Source organism: Channa argus, chromosome 19 (assembly GCF_033026475.1).
Source record: "Channa argus isolate prfri chromosome 19, Channa argus male v1.0, whole genome shotgun sequence".
Classification (NCBI taxonomy): Eukaryota; Metazoa; Chordata; class Actinopteri; order Anabantiformes; family Channidae; genus Channa; species Channa argus.
This window is the reverse complement of record NC_090215.1, coordinates 8299718-8317824: the sequence shown is the minus strand read 5'-3', so window position 1 is coordinate 8317824 and position 18107 is coordinate 8299718. Positions and strand designations below refer to the sequence as shown.

Genomic DNA, 18107 nt, shown 5'->3' with positions numbered 1-18107 from the left:
CAGTTGAATGATTATTCACGATTAACATTAATTTCAATCAAAATGCATCATAATAATGATAGTTTAATTCATGGGTCATAAACATCTCCTTCAGAAATTACTTAGATCCTTTCAAGTTTTGTAAACTGTGACACTGTTTTTAATTTAATTTCAAAGAGATAAAATTGACAGTGTTGTCGATCAGAACTCAAACTACAATGTTGATGTAAAAATATTTTTGAGAGCTTTTTTCAAATGAGCTGAATATCAAAAACCAAAATCGTTCTTTTACAAAAGTATTCCTGGTGTGAAAGAAATCAAGAAGTCTAAATACTTGCTGAAGCAACTGTAACACTGCCCTACTGTCCTCAGAAGGAAACTCTGTAGAATAAATTGCCACCCAGTGGTATTAACAATGAAGGATGAAAAGCTTAACAGAAGTCACATTTAAACGATGCACCATAACAAAATTTAAATGACCGATTACCTGTTATTTGGTAGACATAATAATACCAAAGAATGCATCATACAAATTATATAAACCATTATATAAAGTGCAACATATGAATAATGCATTATGTTTTAAAATATGCTTTTACATTAAAACAAACTGTGTGTGTGTGACACACACATTACCTGTCTGTTCCCGTATTAGTGTTTTATGACAGGAAGGGGAGGTGGGTGAGAGTCAGGGAGGGGAGAAGGGTCTCGATATGACACCATATTGTCTGGCCAATGCACAGAGGGTGTTTTGGGAAGGGGGCCAGAGGAGAAAGAAGAGGAAGAAGAGGACTGACAGTTGCCAGGTGAGGAAGAATGACAAAGCTTTAAAAATAAGAAAGGAACTCTGTCAGAAAACTGGAATAGAAAAAAGGAAAACTGGGAAAAGTAATAGTCTCATACACACGTTTTCTGTATCTCTGTAATAACCTACACACACAAGCCCTTTACATCGTAAACACACACGCGTACACACACACACACACACACACACACACCTCATTCTCCGTTGGAATGGGTGAGTCTTCTTCAGTGAAGGGGGTTGCCTTGGATGCAGGAGGGGCATTACCCAAAGTGGGGACAGGAATTGGTTTAGGGTCACCCCCAAACTGTGAGTAAAGCTCATTGATTTCACTGACTGTCATATAGCCCTGAAAAGCATTGTGGGAGAGAGAAGGAGTGAGGCATAGCATAAAGTGAGTCAGCCATTTAACGATATTATGACAAACTTGAGAATTGGTTGTTAGAATGATGCAGAATTTTGTAAAAATCATCAGTTACGAAGCATAGTTAAAAAGTTACTTAGACAAAGAGCTGTTAACATGAATCTACTGTAGTACAGTGGACAACATTCTTAAAAAGTTAGCAATGTGAGTAATAGCTGTGCATAAAATTATTCAAAGACTTTGTTCTCCTGCATTTGCCAGACACAATAAACTGAAAACAAAAAAAGAAGCAACCACAAAGAAATTTAAAAACATCTGCACTAAGACGAAAACCGTCTTGACAAAAACAAAAAAGAAAATTGGCAGAACAACACAAGAGTACCTCAGCATTCTTGAGAAAAATAGAGGAAAAGAGGGATGAGAGGGAGCACAAGTTGACCGGAGAAGCAAAAATTGTGGCAGTAGTGGTTTCAAGGCAACAATCACTTAAAGACTGACACACATCAGCCAGAGAGGCTGTACCCTAGCAAGTAGAGAAGGAAACCCCAACATTCGGAAAATAAGAGGGTCCTGTCCACCTAAGGAATCCTAGAGAATAAGAGTTCAAAGAGGATGATAGCTTTCATTTTGTTGTCTGCTGTCAACCAAACCTACCTCCCTCAGAGAGAAACCCCGGCCACCTGTAAGGTCAGCGTATTTTTTTTCTAGTGACGAAAGGTTTTCTTTCTCCTAATAGACAGAAAAGGAAAGAGAAGAAACGATAAAACAAAAATGAAAATAAACTTAATCACAGAAGTAAAGGTCTCATGCAAAAATGGATATCCTCATACCCTTTGCAGCATGAATTCAAGGTTGCTCCTCTCTTTCAAGAAGCTTTCTTTCTCTCGCTGAGCCTGCTGTGTAATCTGTGCAGCCTGCTTCTTCAGAGTTAACAGCCGCTCCTGAAAGAAAGACACAACTGGCTCACAACTAGTTGCCAATTCTGCAAACCTGTTGCCAGGACTTAGTTATTTTAACACAAAATCTTTCCCTATTAGAAAATATGAAAAGGCTGCAAATACATAGCAATGCTGTTAGTTATTCTTATTGCATTTGAATTCACAAGTGTCAAATGCTTCACACTGATATTGTAACGCGTGCTTCGGTTCTTCCTTACTTTGCGAGAGACCATGGTGCGCTGGTAGTCTGCGATTTCACGGAGAAGCTGCTGTGTATGAGTCTCCTTCTCCTCATCCAACCTACTCTCTTTCTCCAGCTGCTGAAACTCCAGGTCCTCAAAATGCTTCGTCTCTGCCTCAAGCATCTCACAGTCCTGACAGACAGACACACAGACAAATAATGCACAAGTCAACTGGCAAGAGATGAAACAATGGCTGTGTACAGGGCAAACAACCACACACACTTTTATAAACATACATATAGGAAAGACAATGTAAATTGTGCACTGATGTTAATCAATAATCTTGCACATAAAACCTGAAACAACTATATTATCTAAAATTATGATAATTTTGACCCATAGTGTGAAGTTGACATCGCACTGTGCTATCTGTTGAATACATGGGACCCATCTTGTGAGATTGACCTGCTTTTCTGTAAGTAAGCAGGAAGCTGTGTTGTCACTTTGTGTCGGGATTCTGCAAAGTTTAGGTCAGTGCTGCTTTCATAGTAGGTCAGCAGAGTGGTGTCATTTTACCTTCGCAAATACATACATACTACAATTAGCAGATCTATGAGTACTAGAAAATGTCTTTTTTTTAAACATTTCTTTCATATACTGTTGTTTGCAATTTAAGGGTCAGCAAAAGGGTCCCTTTTCTTCTTTTTCATGTTTTCCCATCTCCGTCAAATCACAACAATTTAAACAGCTTTTTAGCCAAAAGATAGAACCACTGTAGCAGACACAGGTAAACAAACTGCAAAGATCACAAGATGGCACCTGTGTCCCCCAACAGTTAACAGGACATGATGTAACGTCACATTCATGTAACGTCACATTCATGTAACGTCACATTCTCTGTTAGGTAACATAATTTGGTGTTGTTTAAACTTATTGTTAAAAAAAACACTTTCAGAAAAACAAATAAGCACGCAATTGTTCATCAAAGGCCCCTTCTCATCCCATAATACACTGACTTAGACAAAGTAAATCTGGTAAACACGGATCCCTTATTCAGAAACATGCAGACTACCACACCAATGCATAGCCAGTGAGCAAACGTGCACCATGTAACATGTAAGCATAGCTGCAAAGTAAAGATGATTTCTATCTCTTTTTAAACAACATATTTTTATGTATCAAACATAGTAACCTTTGACCCACTGCCCATGATCAAATGCGGTCACACCGGTCTTTTATTCAAACTATATAACCAAGCCTTCAAACTAAATAAAGTGATAGACAGACATAGATACCTAATGAGTTCACAGGCAGAAGAGATAGTCAATAACAATGTATGGAAGCCATGGGGTGGACAGGAAAATAAGAATGCATGATCACATACATGCAAGTTTCACATTGTGAGCATTATAACAATTCATGTGAATTCACCTGTATATGTTTGAGAATGAATTTGCATCTGCGTTTGTTTAGTGTATGCACGTAAAGCTGTTGTTTTTCCCTGTTATGTTGTGTATCTTTGTTATATTTGCTGATGTGTAGTGTGTGAGTGTGTGTGTGAGTGTACTAACCCTGGCTAGCTGCTCCTGCAGGGGCTCCTTGGTGGCCTCAGGGCAGCTGTCCAGCTGGGAGCGCTGCTCACACACAATCTGAGCCAACCTCTCTACTCTGTCCCTTTCTGCCTGTAGCAACTCACACGCCTGGCATACACACACGAACATACACAGACACATGCGTATGTCCGCACAGGCGTACACCATGTACACCATTTATGTGTACATATAAATGCACACACGCACACACACAGGACAGAGAGAGTATGCCAGCGTTAGTTGGACTGGGGAGCCACAGTTAGTTATTATGTCAACCAGGTCAGCAAGGTCAACCTATTGGAAGGGAGGGACAGGAAGCTGGGGGGGAAAATCTACTAAATGGATGGAAAAGTGAATGCAGGAAGGTGATATGAACAGAATAAGGAGCTCTGTCTCTTAACATTTTGTTTGTTTTTTTGAATAGAAATGATTAAGTGATGATTAATTAGAATGGAGATTAATGCTGTATGGAACGGCTCAGGAGAGGGTTAACTTACATTAATGAACCTCTCTATAAATATCACAACATACACAGACACTCAAAACCTGAACAAGCACTTGTCTTTACCTACTCTTCCACAAATGTTTTGATCACTCAGGGCAACACTTGCATGTCTAACAATTCTGTCTCTTTTCCTGTCTCACGTAGCACCATGATGTGTTATCGTGTAGACTGTTAGCTGATGTCATCTGTTAGCTGTACTGCATACATTTATACCCATATAGATATGGGTATAAATGTAGACAGGCACACACACATTCGCATTTCTCCTGCAGAAGTGTGTGTAAGACGCTTGGTGACTGCTATATCCTGGGAAGTATTAGCAGATGTATATTTGGACCTGAGACAGCATGAGAGGCATTAACACCTACCAGTTAGTCACATGACCCCTGTGTATAAGAGTCTCTGAGTAGTGTATATATTTTCACTACCAAAGCACACGGACACCTTGGGAAGTGTATTGCATGCTTCTGGGTAAAAACCGTGTTTAGTGGGCATTTTTTTTAATAAATGGTAGAAGAATAGTAAAAACCTTTGTTTCCTATTAGACACAGTATTTTTTTGTCCTCTGTGTAGTAATAATATAACTTAGCAGTCTTAGCAAACAAGTTGCAGACGCAGCATAAATAAAGAGACCTTTAATAATAATGATAATCACCTGTGTCAAGTGTCAGGTGCTATAAATTGACGACAAGCATCCCTCTCATTCTCGCTGTAATAGAACTAAACACAGCATGTTAAATACCTTTTCTTTTTCCTGTTGGGACTTGGTCTCTAATTCAGCCATCTTGTTGTGAAGTGCTTCCAGAGCCTCTTTTTCCTGCTGGAGAGCAGCTACCTCCGACTCCTGCTCAGCCTCCACCAGAGCTTGCTCAACCTCCACCTTGGTTAAAACACACACAAATAAGCCCTTTGTATTGGTCCTGTCCATTTGATTAATCATTACATTTATTAAAACCTGAATTAAATTCTTTCTCCTTTTAAAAAAGGACTTTTACAGTCAACCTGAATTTAAATACAATCATGTACCAAAGTTAGTACCCCCTATTTTCTTTTTCTCTACAAGAACATTTGTACTATTTAGTCCTAGGGTTGAGGTTTCATCCCCCTACATTGAAACTGTAAATAGTTAAGACAGGCATGTAACATAACTTATTGTAGGTGGGTACAAACTTTTGCACATAACTTTATCATTATCTGTCCATTCTGTCCTCTCTGGCCCTACCTCTCGTGCAGATTCCTCCATTTGGTTGTCCAGCTCTTTGATTTTTTGCTCCAGTTCCTCCATGTTGTTCAGTGCCTGGATTCTCTCCTCTTCTACACACCTCACTTCCTCCTCTGTAGGCTTCACTTCCTGTCCACTATGATGAGCTTTATCATCTAGACCCTGGTAAAAACATCATCAACAGAAATAGATTAAACCATTGTTCGAGAGCCTATTTTGTATATTTATGTTGATGAGATGTAATAATAACCACCGACATCACTAACTGGATATTGTGGTAGTATGTTATGTAGTAGTTATAACAGGTGTACAAACACCAGACGTTATTATACCAATTTGTAAAATGCAAGTTTCTGTTCTTTTACAGCAAACAAATGTGGGCAGAGATTAGCACACATATACACTCATACACCCAAACCCCAAAAAACCAACTGTCAGTTCTTAAGGTTTGAATGCTATAATATAATAAATCTACTGTAAATATCCCCCATCTCTCCATGTGAATGCTGTGTATGACAATCATTTCCAACTATTAAGAGTAGTGGTCCTGGTCACGAAAGAACATAGTGCATTAACACTTCCCTCATTAATCCAGATTAATTTTAAAGAGAAGCAGATCAAGGTCAAAGGTGCTTTTCTTGCAGTCCCATACTTTTTAAACAAAGCAGATGTGTACGATGCTAATTGTGGGCTTAAAATTCATTTGATCTGTTGTTAAAATTCCTTCTACATACGTTCAACATGTTAAATGTTACATCCCCATGTGTTAGTCATGATCATCCTTAATGGTAACTAGTTCTGTGGTGAAGATAGGCTTCATCTATATGTGTCTCCAGCAGCCCCCCCTCTATATATATATATATATATATATATATATATATGTGTGTGTGTGTGTGTGTGTGTTATATATATACACACACACACACACACACACGACCCCATTTGGGTCTCAGTCAACCTGTTTTAAGTTGCAGTTTAGTTGACTTTAGATGAGGTCTCGGCGCTATTTGAAAATATTTGTAAATAAATGATCACTTTTTGCTTTCCATAGCTGGTGTTCTGAGTTAATTCAGGCATCAGTGCCCTCTTTTACTACTGACAACAGCTAAAGGTGGAATATTTGTAAGAGTACATTTAGTTTCCAATAAGCATCAAAACGAACATACTGTCTGGTATACCTCACTGGTCCTCATACGTTGAGAAGGTAATGGGGCAAAACTTCGCAGATTGACAGCAGGCGATTCTGTCCTGTTGTCTCTGTGACCGCTTCTGTGTCTCTGTCGTACTTGTAAATCATCATCATAGTAACCATTCTCTGACCCAGGGGAGGTCATGTGTCCATTCTCTGTTTCAATAACAGCCAACGTGTCTGAAAAGACAGAAGGTGTGTCATCATCGTCATCATTCAGTTGAAGTTTCTCAAGCTCCTGGTTGATCTTTTGCAGATCTGCCACAGCTGAGGTGGAACTTGTAGCCATGCCTCCTCCATCCCTCTCAGTCCGGCCCATCTCTGAACACAGGGACAAGATGGTCTCTAGCCGCTGACGTTCCTGAGATTAAGCACACACATATACAGACACACAAGTTACAGTACATGCAAATGCAGCAGTGTCAATTCAAAAGTGAATTTGAGTTTTGTTGGCAGGATAATTTTATTTAAATGATCTAGGTACACAGTTGTGGCATCTACCTTGCAAAACCAATGTAGAAATCCCCACCATTTTATTCTACTGGTTCTAAAAGAACATTCTACAGGATGGTGCTGTACAGCACAAATACAGTATAACCCTGTGTTATTAAATAATATTTTGCTGGATAAAGTGCACTCCGTGTGTTATACATGTACACTTTTAAAATGTGAGATATATCAAGCTGATGTCAAATAAGGTAATCATTTCAGATGTTACATAAACTTAGATAAAAGTTCAATTTTATTATTTTAGAGTAAGTATTCCAAGCTAGTAAACAATAAAAAGAGTTTTTTATATACATTTTGCCTTTTTATTACCTTACATAGTGTACATGCATGTGTGTTTAATAGGGTAAAAGAAATGCACACATTGGAATCACATCAGTTCAGCTTAAGATTCAAATGCTCAGGTTACCTGTGGAAGCATCTCTGAAGTCAAAAATACACTCAATGGTATCCTTTCTTGACAAATTTGCATACTCTTGCTTAGTATATCATTTGCATAGTCTAGATAGGAGACAGGAGCAAAAATACCCCCTTCAACAGTTCTGCCTGCCAGTCACTGCTATATAGGGGAGTACGGAGGCTGCAAACTGTCAAAATGCTCCTTGTACTGTAGGTTCAGCAGTGACTTCTCTGAAGTGAGAATTACACAAGTGTAACAGGAAGTGAGAGTAATTACTATTAGAGCAGGAAAGAAGGAAACTAGAAAAAGAATGTGGGACAGAAGTTTATGTGTGTGTGATTGAAAGAGAGAGAACAAGTAAGCTAATAAGAAGGTGGACAGCTGTCAGCTGATCTGAAGTGTGCATGGGAATAAGTCAGGAGTCCAAACAGAGGAATGTGTCTACGTGCACTACAACTGAGGAAACAAGACATTTTCCATGAAATTGTGCTCTAGGAACAAAATCTGAACCAATTAGAAGTTTAAACTATAAAAGTCTTAAGATGTTCATCTGCCTCTTTAGGATTATTGTATAATATTATGAAGAATAAACCTTTTATAGCACCAGACAGGGAAGAGGGGTCTGTGGCCCCCATTGCCTCCTGGCCCCATATCAGTGTACTTTGGCAAGACACTGAACACTGAAGTCCAAATAAAAATAATTACAGTTGAAATAGTTCACTGATATAATAATCCAGCATATGCATGTGAACACATATAAACAAACACAAACACCATCATTTTTAGTATATAATGTAAACCAGGAGCCGAGATAAAACAAGCCTGTGTCGGTGTTTCACCTTGTTCCATTCCAATGGTCAAAAGCCTCTGTGGAACCGTTATCTTATTTCCTAATATTTTCATAATTTTATTTTATATTCTCAAATAAATGTAAGCTGTACAACGTTTTTTATTCATTTTGTTGGTACAAATATAACCACTTCATTGCACATCTTAGCATGGACAGGATGCAGTTTCCTGTTCTACCACTAGATGGCAGCAAACATTAAGACATGCTTTCAGTTTGAGTCTGTGACTAAGCTGCTGCTAGGGGCTTACTGACATGATCAGAATTGCTATACATAGTTAATAATTTATTGCAAACTACTAAATATTAATAATGCTTTTTGACAATTTATTACTTTTGATTAATAATATTGGTACTTAATAGGAGGCTGCAATAAGGGCTCAAACTAAAAAGAACAGCTTGTAAGTCAAACCTTGATAATGGGAAACTGCAAATTGACTCTGCTCAGAGCAGGAGAGAAAGGTCCACAACATCCCACCCTGGTAGTAACTACAATCAGAAGCTTAAAGCATGTGAAACACATTTTGGTTTATACAGCATCCAGAAAACAAGTTCCCACAGTTAAAGAGACACTATTTCACTAAGCAGAATATGGCTGTGTGAAAGCGACACATAAAAAGAGAAGGTTTGCTGGATTATGATTCCACTTGTCATATGTTGAACATCCGTGTATTTATCCACCTGCTACACAGTAATGCTACCCTGTAATCATCATTGGTTCGCTAACCCTCAACTGACTGGTGTGTTGTGCGGCTCCTCAGTGGTCTGAACCACAGTGGGCAGTTCTCCAGGTGACATAAACACACATACACATATACAGACACACACACACACACACACACACACACGCACACACACAAAATCTAAGAATAGTCTTATTAGTATAGCCTAACTGGCAGAAGCATCTGTATGTGTGTATGTGTGTGTGTGTGTGTGTGTGTGTGTGTGTGTGTGTGTGAAAGCTCCTTAGGAAAGTCAGATTCCAATTTAATAAAATACCATATTTGTTAGGGACTGGTGCTAAACAAATTCCTTATGAATTTTCAGCTTCTTTGTTCTTAGTTGCTTGGGATGTTTTAATGCATTGATCACATATGTGGTGAAAGGCTCTAAATAAAGCAGCATGTCCACAGTTTAGGATTATTAGTTAACAAAAGTTTTTACAATCCGTTGTCATGATTGTCTGGTAACTGATTTATAAATCACACAAAAGACCCACAAAATGTGTGTTAACTACAAACATATTTTTTTGTTTCTGAAAAAAACTTAAAGTTGTTTGATAAAGGATTCAAAAGGATTACAATTTAATAAATTAATGATGAACCTGATTACCTTATTACAATTCAATAAAATAAATTCCAATCCCTAGTGTTGCCATAGTGTGAACTGGAAGATGCTGAAAAACATACTGTCAATATTATGTCTAATCTGAACAAAAGGAGACAAAGATGGAGACACACACAAACACACACAACTCACCAGTCTTTCAACCTCCTGCTCACGGAGTCTCTCCTCTTTTTGGCGCTGGTGGTAGTCTGTCAGTTCTTCTTTTCCACTCAGTGAGCTGATACTCCCCCTTCTTTCCCTGAAACCCCCTGGTGGAGTCACTCCTGCCTTTCCAAATGACTGCCTCCTCTCTCCTAAGCCCGCCCCAGGTTCCATACCCACATTTCCAAAGGAAGTTCTCCTCTCTCCGAGTCCAAGCCCTGTGGTAACAGGGACTTCTAGGCCTACCCCTTGTCTCTCCTTCTCTACCCCAGAGAACTCAATTCCTTGGTTGAATGCTTGGTTGGCCAACTGTTCTGGTTCTGAAGGAATAGAACCCACAGAGCTGATAGAACCCATGGAGCTTGTGGAAGTCAGGCTGAGTTTTTTTGCCACACGGGGAGAAGAGGAGCCCCCAGCTCTGGAAGGAATGGTCACATCAGGTGGGGCAGTTGCGGATGCGATGGAGGGTGTGGTGGAGGGTAGGTTCTTAGGGGAGGAGAGGGAGATAGACACAACACCTTCTGTCTGAATTGTGGACTGGTTTTGATTCCTTGAGGCTTGGTGGCTGGGGTTACTAGAGTTGTGACTGAGGTCAGAGCTGGTATTCTGGCTGTTGTTGCTGAAATTGTTTTTGCTAAATTTGTAACTTCCAGCAAAATCAGCTCGACATGGAGGAAGCGTTGACAAGGTCAGTGCTCCATTGTTGTCACGAGGTAATGGGGAAGGGCAGAGGCGTGGCAGTGAGCGGCTGTGCCCTCCTCCCCTCATCCCACTCAGTGAGCCTGCTGAATATTTCCTGGTTCGACTGCTGGATGACGAGTCTTGGTTCCTGTAGCTGCGTCGTCCAAGACGTGGACTGGAGGGCATGCTGACTGCACCATCTGCTGATGGAATACGGGATAATGAGGATGAGGGAGGAAGAGGGAGAAGGAAGCTGTCACTACCAACAACAGATGTTGAAGAGCCTCCACCATTCCATGTTGACAGTAAAGGAGATGAGCCCTGAGAGTGTAGACGCCGGCTATCGCAAATGCCAAAGTTATCCTGGTTGCGGCCAACTGAAGTGCGAGAGGCAAGTGAAGAAGAAGGGTCGGATCGGCGTCCAGGAGAATGAGGGGGAACAGATTTTAAAGACAAAGGCAGACGGTCTGAGCCATAGTATCGCCTGGCTTGTTCCTGATAGGCTGATGAGGATGTGGCAGGACTGTTGATAGGTGTAGTTGGGGGTGACTGAGACATAAAAGGAAGAAAATCCTTTTAAAATTGATAATTGATACGTAGTACTACTGTAATATTGTAATATCTCCTGCACACAAAATAGTATTTGTACAACAGTGGAGACAGGAATATACAGAGAATATAATGGAGATTGAGTCAAGTGTTGCCAGTTTAGAGTTTTGAACACGTGTAGTTCAGAAACATGGGTCAACACTGTAAGGAGGTGGGCCGGGTGTAAACCCTTCCCTACATTCCCTGGCTCAAACAAACATCAAAGGCTAACCACACAAACCCTGTCTAAGCATGCTGCAGAAACCAGGATAATAAACCTTGTTGTCAAGATAAATGATGACCGACCTGTGTCACGCTGAAATAGGAGGGGTTAGCATTCCCATTGGCTCGCAGGCTGTTCTCCAGGGCAATCTTCTTGCGTTGCAGGGTGTCCATCAAATCCCGCAGCTCAGAGGCTGATCGCATGCCCCTAGCGCTGCTGGTGCCACCCACCACAGCATGGCTATAGTCACTGCTAAACTTCAGGTAGTCTGGACAGAAAGAGAGAGAAAGCAAACGAACAAACACTTAAGATGGCAGTTTATTAGGCACATCAAACCCAAACTAATGCAGTCTAATACAACAGCCAGGCAATAAAAACCTCCCTTCCTGCAGCTTATATGTTCAGTTTAGGTTTACTGTTTGTTGACTGTTTAAGTAGATTAACAGGGAAGGAAACTATGTGTAAAAGAGAAAGAAAAACAGGGCAGATAAAAGGAAAATAAAAGCTTTATGACAAGGATACCCGATGCCCTGCTAATGCCTAAAGAGATGGATAAACATTACATGCTTTCTGGTGAGTTAGTGGAAAACTGAGAGGAAAAGACCAATAAAAGAGAAATAAAAAGAAATAAAAAGAAACTAAGGGAAGTGAAAAGAACCATAAATGGTAGCAGAGAAAAGAAACAAGTGATACTGTATGTGTACCTGAGGTTGCAGCTATTCATAAACGGCTCCCTTGGCAGAACAATCCCAACCCAAACAATCCACAACTGGCAGCGAATCCCCCAGAACAGGAGTCAGCACACATGCTCGTACAAACCTAACCATCTGATCCAAGACAAACTTTGTAATTCTAACTAGAGTTCCGTTTCTTAGAATAGGATTTTGGGAAAAACACATACACTCTTGAGGTCCCCCCACCCATCCTTCCTAAAGCCTTTTATTTAATCCATTTTAGTATGAGAGGGGAACATTTTCCAAACCTCAGCTAGGTCTGATTTTACGTCCTTCTTGCTGAATTTAACTAAAATACACACCAATAAACCACAACATTAAAACCAGAATAGGCACATTGACTGGTCTGTATCTACACAGTCCCATTTGCAGCAAACTGCAATGTAGATGTCTTTCGACACCTGCTGATCATGGCGGGCATTAATTTTTATTTGTTTTATTTTTAATTTTTTCAACAATTAGCATTTGGGATCAGACTAACCAGGCTTACTTTTACTCTGCAGCTTTTGTTTCCTGGACCACTTTTGGTTGATACAGACTACTTCATAGTGGGACTCCCCCACAAGACCTGCAGTTATGGGAATGCTCTCACCAAGCCATCTAGCCACCGCAATTTGTTCTTTGCAAAATCATTCAGATACATACAATTATAATTTTGTCCTTCTGTTGCACAAACTTGAAGAACTGACTGTTCACTTACTACCCAATATGCCCAAAACTCATAACAGGTTTAAATTTTCATCTTCCTGCCTCATCTCTCAATTTGTCGCTCCATTGACCCCCACCACTGTGGTCAGTTTCCTTCATGTTTATTTTTTACCAGGCTTTAGGGTGCAGACGCTTGATGATTATAAAGAACTACATGAATTCTGATCTGACTATTGTGGCAGCAGTCTCACAGACAGACAAACAATAGGAATGGGTTTTGACCCTGTAGGTGACCATTTCTGATATGAAATTATTTTTATTTTCTTTGTTTACAGTGCCATAAAAAATAAACGGACAAACAAAAAAATGCCACTTCTTTGACACTTGTAGGCAAAAAAGGATGTAATGCAAAGCTAGGCAGGTTCAAAAGGTAGGCCAGTACAAAATTCTAAAAGGCCTAAGGCCTAAATACTATCCTGTCATTAAAATTTTGAGTATAAATACTTGGCAGTAGGGAAAAGTAATATGTGAGAAACCTGCCCATTTTTTATTCATCTGTGGTTTTATGTGGAAAAGGAGCTATTACAATGCACAGCTTTAGACCACCCAGTGTTTAACTGCTATGCACACCCACACACTTTCCTTCAATTGCCAAAAGTGGCTCTGCCTGAGAAAGAAATGCAAATGTGTACATTCCATGTGTACATAAGCCTGGAGTGTAGTGAGAATATTCAAGCTTAGTTGTATCAAAGTATGTGAAAGTGCTTGTCATCGCTGAACATACGTAAGCCAGTGTGAGAAAATGTCAAAGCTTACATGGTCGAGAGAAATGGAGCAGAAAATGAAAGACATCATAAGACCTAGAAATACACACACACATGCAGGGTGTTTGTGTCCATACATGGGCAGATTATTACTGCAGACCTGGCATGCTTCAACTGTCCTCTATCATGACTATAATATTCTATGCCCAGCAACTCGTTCTTTGTCTGAGAGCATTCATTTGAGATGCATGTGTCACAGTGTGAGTCTTGGCAATCTGGCTGATAACAGCAGATAACAAGATTTACTACTATTACCTGCCTGTAATAATAATTTCTCTCAGTTTGTATGGGAATATCTTTGTGGGAGGGATATAATTCTTTTTTATGAAAACATCAGTGAAGTTGGGGGAGTGAGGAATGAATTCCTTGTGTCCATGAGTTTAAAAAGCAAGGAGTATGATTAAGGCAACCACACACACAAGCACACACAAACCTTGCTCACAACTCAATCAATCACAAAGGAGACAAGGGAGTCCAGCTGCTGTGTCACCATGGCAATGGAGACGCAGCAGATGACAAAAAACATTCCAATATGCTTTGAATTTAAGTTTTAGTGTGTGTGACAGTATGAGTGTCTTTGGGAAGGACATATGAGAGGGCTGAAAGAAAAACTGGCCCCCACCCTGGCCTTCACTCTCTAATGCACAAAATCAAGAGTCATGTTCCACATCACACACACCTGTCAGGATTGTGTATCCCTGAAACTTTACCCTGACATCTCTGTTGAAGGTACTGGGGAACAGATTGTGGGGATAGATGTTCCATCTTGAGAAGAAGCCAAGGAAGTACTAAAAGTGTAGAAAATGTGAAAAAGCAGGATGAAAATAGAAGAGGTGAATGAGGAAATGCTGATGTGAAAGAACAAAGGCAAAGGGGAAGAAAGAATGGAAAAAACAACAAGGATCAAGTGCTGTTCAGGGATCACAGAAGAGGTTTACCCCTCCCCCCATGTGTGTATGTACCTGTGTTGTAGGCTAAAGCAGACACGGGGCTCTTTTGTGGAAGCATGCTCTTCATTCTGCTTGCCTCCTCAGGGTGGTTGAACCGGAACAAATAGGACTTACCCAAACACAAGGAATAACCTGAGGAGAAAACATACGGACACAGAAAGTAAGATTAGAGCTATACATATTTACTAAGACAGAGGATTGTAGGGACACATAGGGACTGGGAGAAAAACTAAAGGTAAACTAAAGCACAAAACAAACTAGACCATGATGACATGCAATAGGTATCTAAGACACAGGATGTCATTAATACAGCAGTTTAGAGTGTAGGATATTTATTCACAGCTAGACACACGCTGTTGCACAGCCAGCCATCCCAGGCCACAGTGTTTGCTCTGGCCATCAATTAGGCTTAGAGGGCCAGGTATTAAACAAAAAGTCAGGGTCACAACCTCAGTAATACACTCAGCCAGCGACAGCTGTCCAAACACTTCAGAAGGGAAGAGAGGGAGACAAGCATAAGAGGTGCCGGGTAAGTAAGAAGAAATGAGAGGACCAGTAAACAGACAAAAGGACAGAAAATAATAAAGCTAAAATAAAAATCTGACAGCTTCACCTCCTTTCTCTTTTTTCTCACATGCAATCTCCTGGCTCTTTTGGTTCTTTTGACCTCTATCCACGAGGGCAGATAAGAATTACAGTAAACCCCCACAATATATGCGTGTGTGTATAAAGTTAAATAAGCACCTCCTTGATAGCTCCATTACAGTTACGTCAGATTTCTTGGACCCAAAGTCAGACATAACCGCTGAGGCAGAAGTGGGGATGGCGAGAGGGTAAGTGGAAAAAGCCTGAATGGAAAAATGTCAGCCCGTTTTCTTTTGTTCCCTTCTCAAATTATCATCTCTATTTTGCCCCTTTTTCATCTAATGTCCAGTTCCGTGAATATTTCCACCTGAAAGTCTTTTCAATTGTTCATTTTGAGATTATAGCTTTGCTATAAAAAAAAAGGTCATATCTGTGTAAACATTGATGTAGAGTACCCAAAGAGCAGAATATTTTGTATTTCAAAGCTGCAGCTTTCTGAGCACAGGAGGAGACTGGACTGCAGTGGTGAGCTATCAACACACATGGACACAGTGCAAGAAACATTTAGTCTGCCAAGATCGACTGGACATAAACACAATCGTGCAAGTCTGGATGAAAAAATGTGAGAAAGTGGCATCATGGTGTGTGTCTGTTCTGTGAAAAAGGAGATAAACACACATGCATGCAGACACACATAAGTCACGGTGCCAGCTAGTGTGAGTATTATTTGATAATGTGTTTCTCGTGGCTAGACATGAGTAATGTGTGTGCATTTTCAAAACATTGTGCATACTTTGTATGTCCGTATGTGTCTTGTTACAGTGCCTAATGACTCATTGCAATGGAGAGTATTTCTATCAAATACACACACTTTTAGTAAGCAGTCAGCTCTTGTAAAAATCCAATTTCCTACCCTCAGTAGGCCCACAATGTAAAACCTTTAAAGTGGGGGGTTATGTTTGTTGCCCTGATTTGTTCACAGCCCCTCTCTCCTCCCTTGTTTTAATTTCCTCTCAACTCCTTAGCTAACAAATACTCCTACTTTTCTAACCTCAGCATAAACAAATATTAAAAGTATGTTTGTCTATTAGACAAAGAGGGGTAAAACAAAGATTAAATTTGGTGGAAAAAATTTTTAACCTGTTGAATCAGACATTTCAGTTCCCCTCTCTCTCGCTCTCTCTCTCTCTCAGACACATAAATAGCTGATTTATTATGGATGTAAAGAAAAGACGCAGCTTCTGTCTAGCCCCCAGTCCTAAAATGCATTTGTGACACAAGTACCAGGTATTACACAGCATCCCTCGCTTCCAATCACAAAACCGCATGCCCTCCTCTCCAATCTTATTCCCATGTTTACTTGTTTGCCACAAAATTGAGTTTGCCTTCTCAAAGCATTCCAAGTAGCCCCCCCAAAAACGTATAAAAACAGACCCTCTGCAACAAAAACATTACTTGAAATTAGTCTGTATACATTTAAAGGATAATTTAAAGTTTGCAATCTACAAAGTCAGACCTCAGAGTCTTTGAGGCACAGATGTAAGAGATGTATTACGTCTGGAGCCAATTTCTGTTCCCATGTAGATCTGAGCGGACTAAACTACACTCTCACCGCAATGGTATGGGAGAGGTAACTCAAAACCAGTTTTCTACTTGGTTAAGATAAGTAGAGGAACTGCCAAATATATACAACTCAGATAAGATGAAGCCATATCCAACCCACAATAAAACTCAGTTACGTGCTAATTGGTGGGGATATGTCAGAAAATTGTCCCAGTTATTTTGATCAAAACTGGTCTTTGAAATGTTGCTAGGACTTATACAATCTGCACTAAAACAGAATTTTACTCATTCGTAAAAAAGATGCATACACATACAGGCCCCAGTGGGAGTGTAAATTGGCCTCAAAACCACAAATTAACACTTTCTGAGGCACAAGGGTCAAGCAGTATTATCATAAAAAAACAGACTGGTCTTTCTCAGGGAAATTGGGATAGATTAGCTGAATCCCTCACCTACCTAACCACACACACACATGCACAAACACCACTATCACATGCACAATCTGGCTCCTTGCTGGCTCAGTAGCCATCTTGGTATGGGGACAGTGACAGGTCCAAAAACAAAATTGAAAACTTAATGAGAAAGAAAATGTAACTACAAACTGATAACAAAAGATTGTTTTTCTTATTAATCGGGTTTATATTATATGAGTTAATGAAAAGCCCAAAAGTGCAACCAGCAGGTGGGAGAACGATTTATGAACACAATAACAAACAGAACAATGAATTGGTTTTGTCTTCAAGTGTCAGATCCTTAGCGTTAGGCTAGTTCCTTTTGTCCCGTGAACTTACACCAGTCTGTGAACTTTACAGCTAATTTAAGATCCAATGGTAAGCACACCAAGGTTATCTCCAAGGTTATCTCCTTATTGTGCACACAATAGTCTACAACCAGCAGGTTATGAATTACTCCAAAAACGTAGATGAAAATTATGAAGTAATTTTCACATGCTGGTGGTTTGGCCTGAACTGAGCAGCAGCCCTGATCCTCATGCTCACTCACAGAAAGAGCCATATGTATCAGTTCAGTAATTTCATGGTAACAGATGGAAAGTAACACTTCTATTGGCTTTCATTGTCCTTTAGAAAGGCTTTTAGAGGAAAATCAATATCGTCAGATGTTGAGCAGGTGCTGTTTATCCTGCCTAGTAAAAGTAGCTTACACTCCTTATTTACAAGGAAAGTAAAACAACCCTTACAGAAATTAACTGAGTGATGAGTATATCTCATATTTAGGCTGATAGCGTTGCCCCCAACTGTTCACGTGACCACGCCAGGCTACTTTGGAATCGGTGTG

At 40.0% G+C, this 18107-nt stretch overlaps 1 protein-coding gene across 8 annotated transcripts in view; it reads right to left on the bottom strand.

Annotated features, from left to right (window-relative positions):
• phldb2b (pleckstrin homology-like domain, family B, member 2b) overlaps positions 1-18107 on the bottom strand; it is a 37219-nt gene that overhangs the window by 8384 nt on the left and 10728 nt on the right. For 4 of the 8 annotated variants that reach the window (XM_067486169.1, XM_067486172.1, XM_067486171.1 and 1 more), the window contains 11 exons: positions 14676-14795; positions 11591-11775; positions 10007-11245; positions 6751-7134; positions 5585-5746; positions 5105-5242; positions 3837-3965; positions 2302-2457; positions 1976-2086; positions 1800-1874; positions 978-1130 (listed from right to left, as the gene is read on the bottom strand). In XM_067486169.1, coding sequence (XP_067342270.1) covers positions 978-1130; positions 1800-1874; positions 1976-2086; positions 2302-2457; positions 3837-3965; positions 5105-5242; positions 5585-5746; positions 6751-7134; positions 10007-11245; positions 11591-11775; positions 14676-14795 — 2852 coding nt within the window. The remainder of the gene's footprint in view (positions 1-977; positions 1131-1799; positions 1875-1975; positions 2087-2301; positions 2458-3836; positions 3966-5104; positions 5243-5584; positions 5747-6750; positions 7135-10006; positions 11246-11590; positions 11776-14675; positions 14796-18107) is intronic. The other 4 variants (XM_067486170.1, XM_067486173.1, XM_067486174.1 and 1 more) reach the window with 3 other exon arrangements.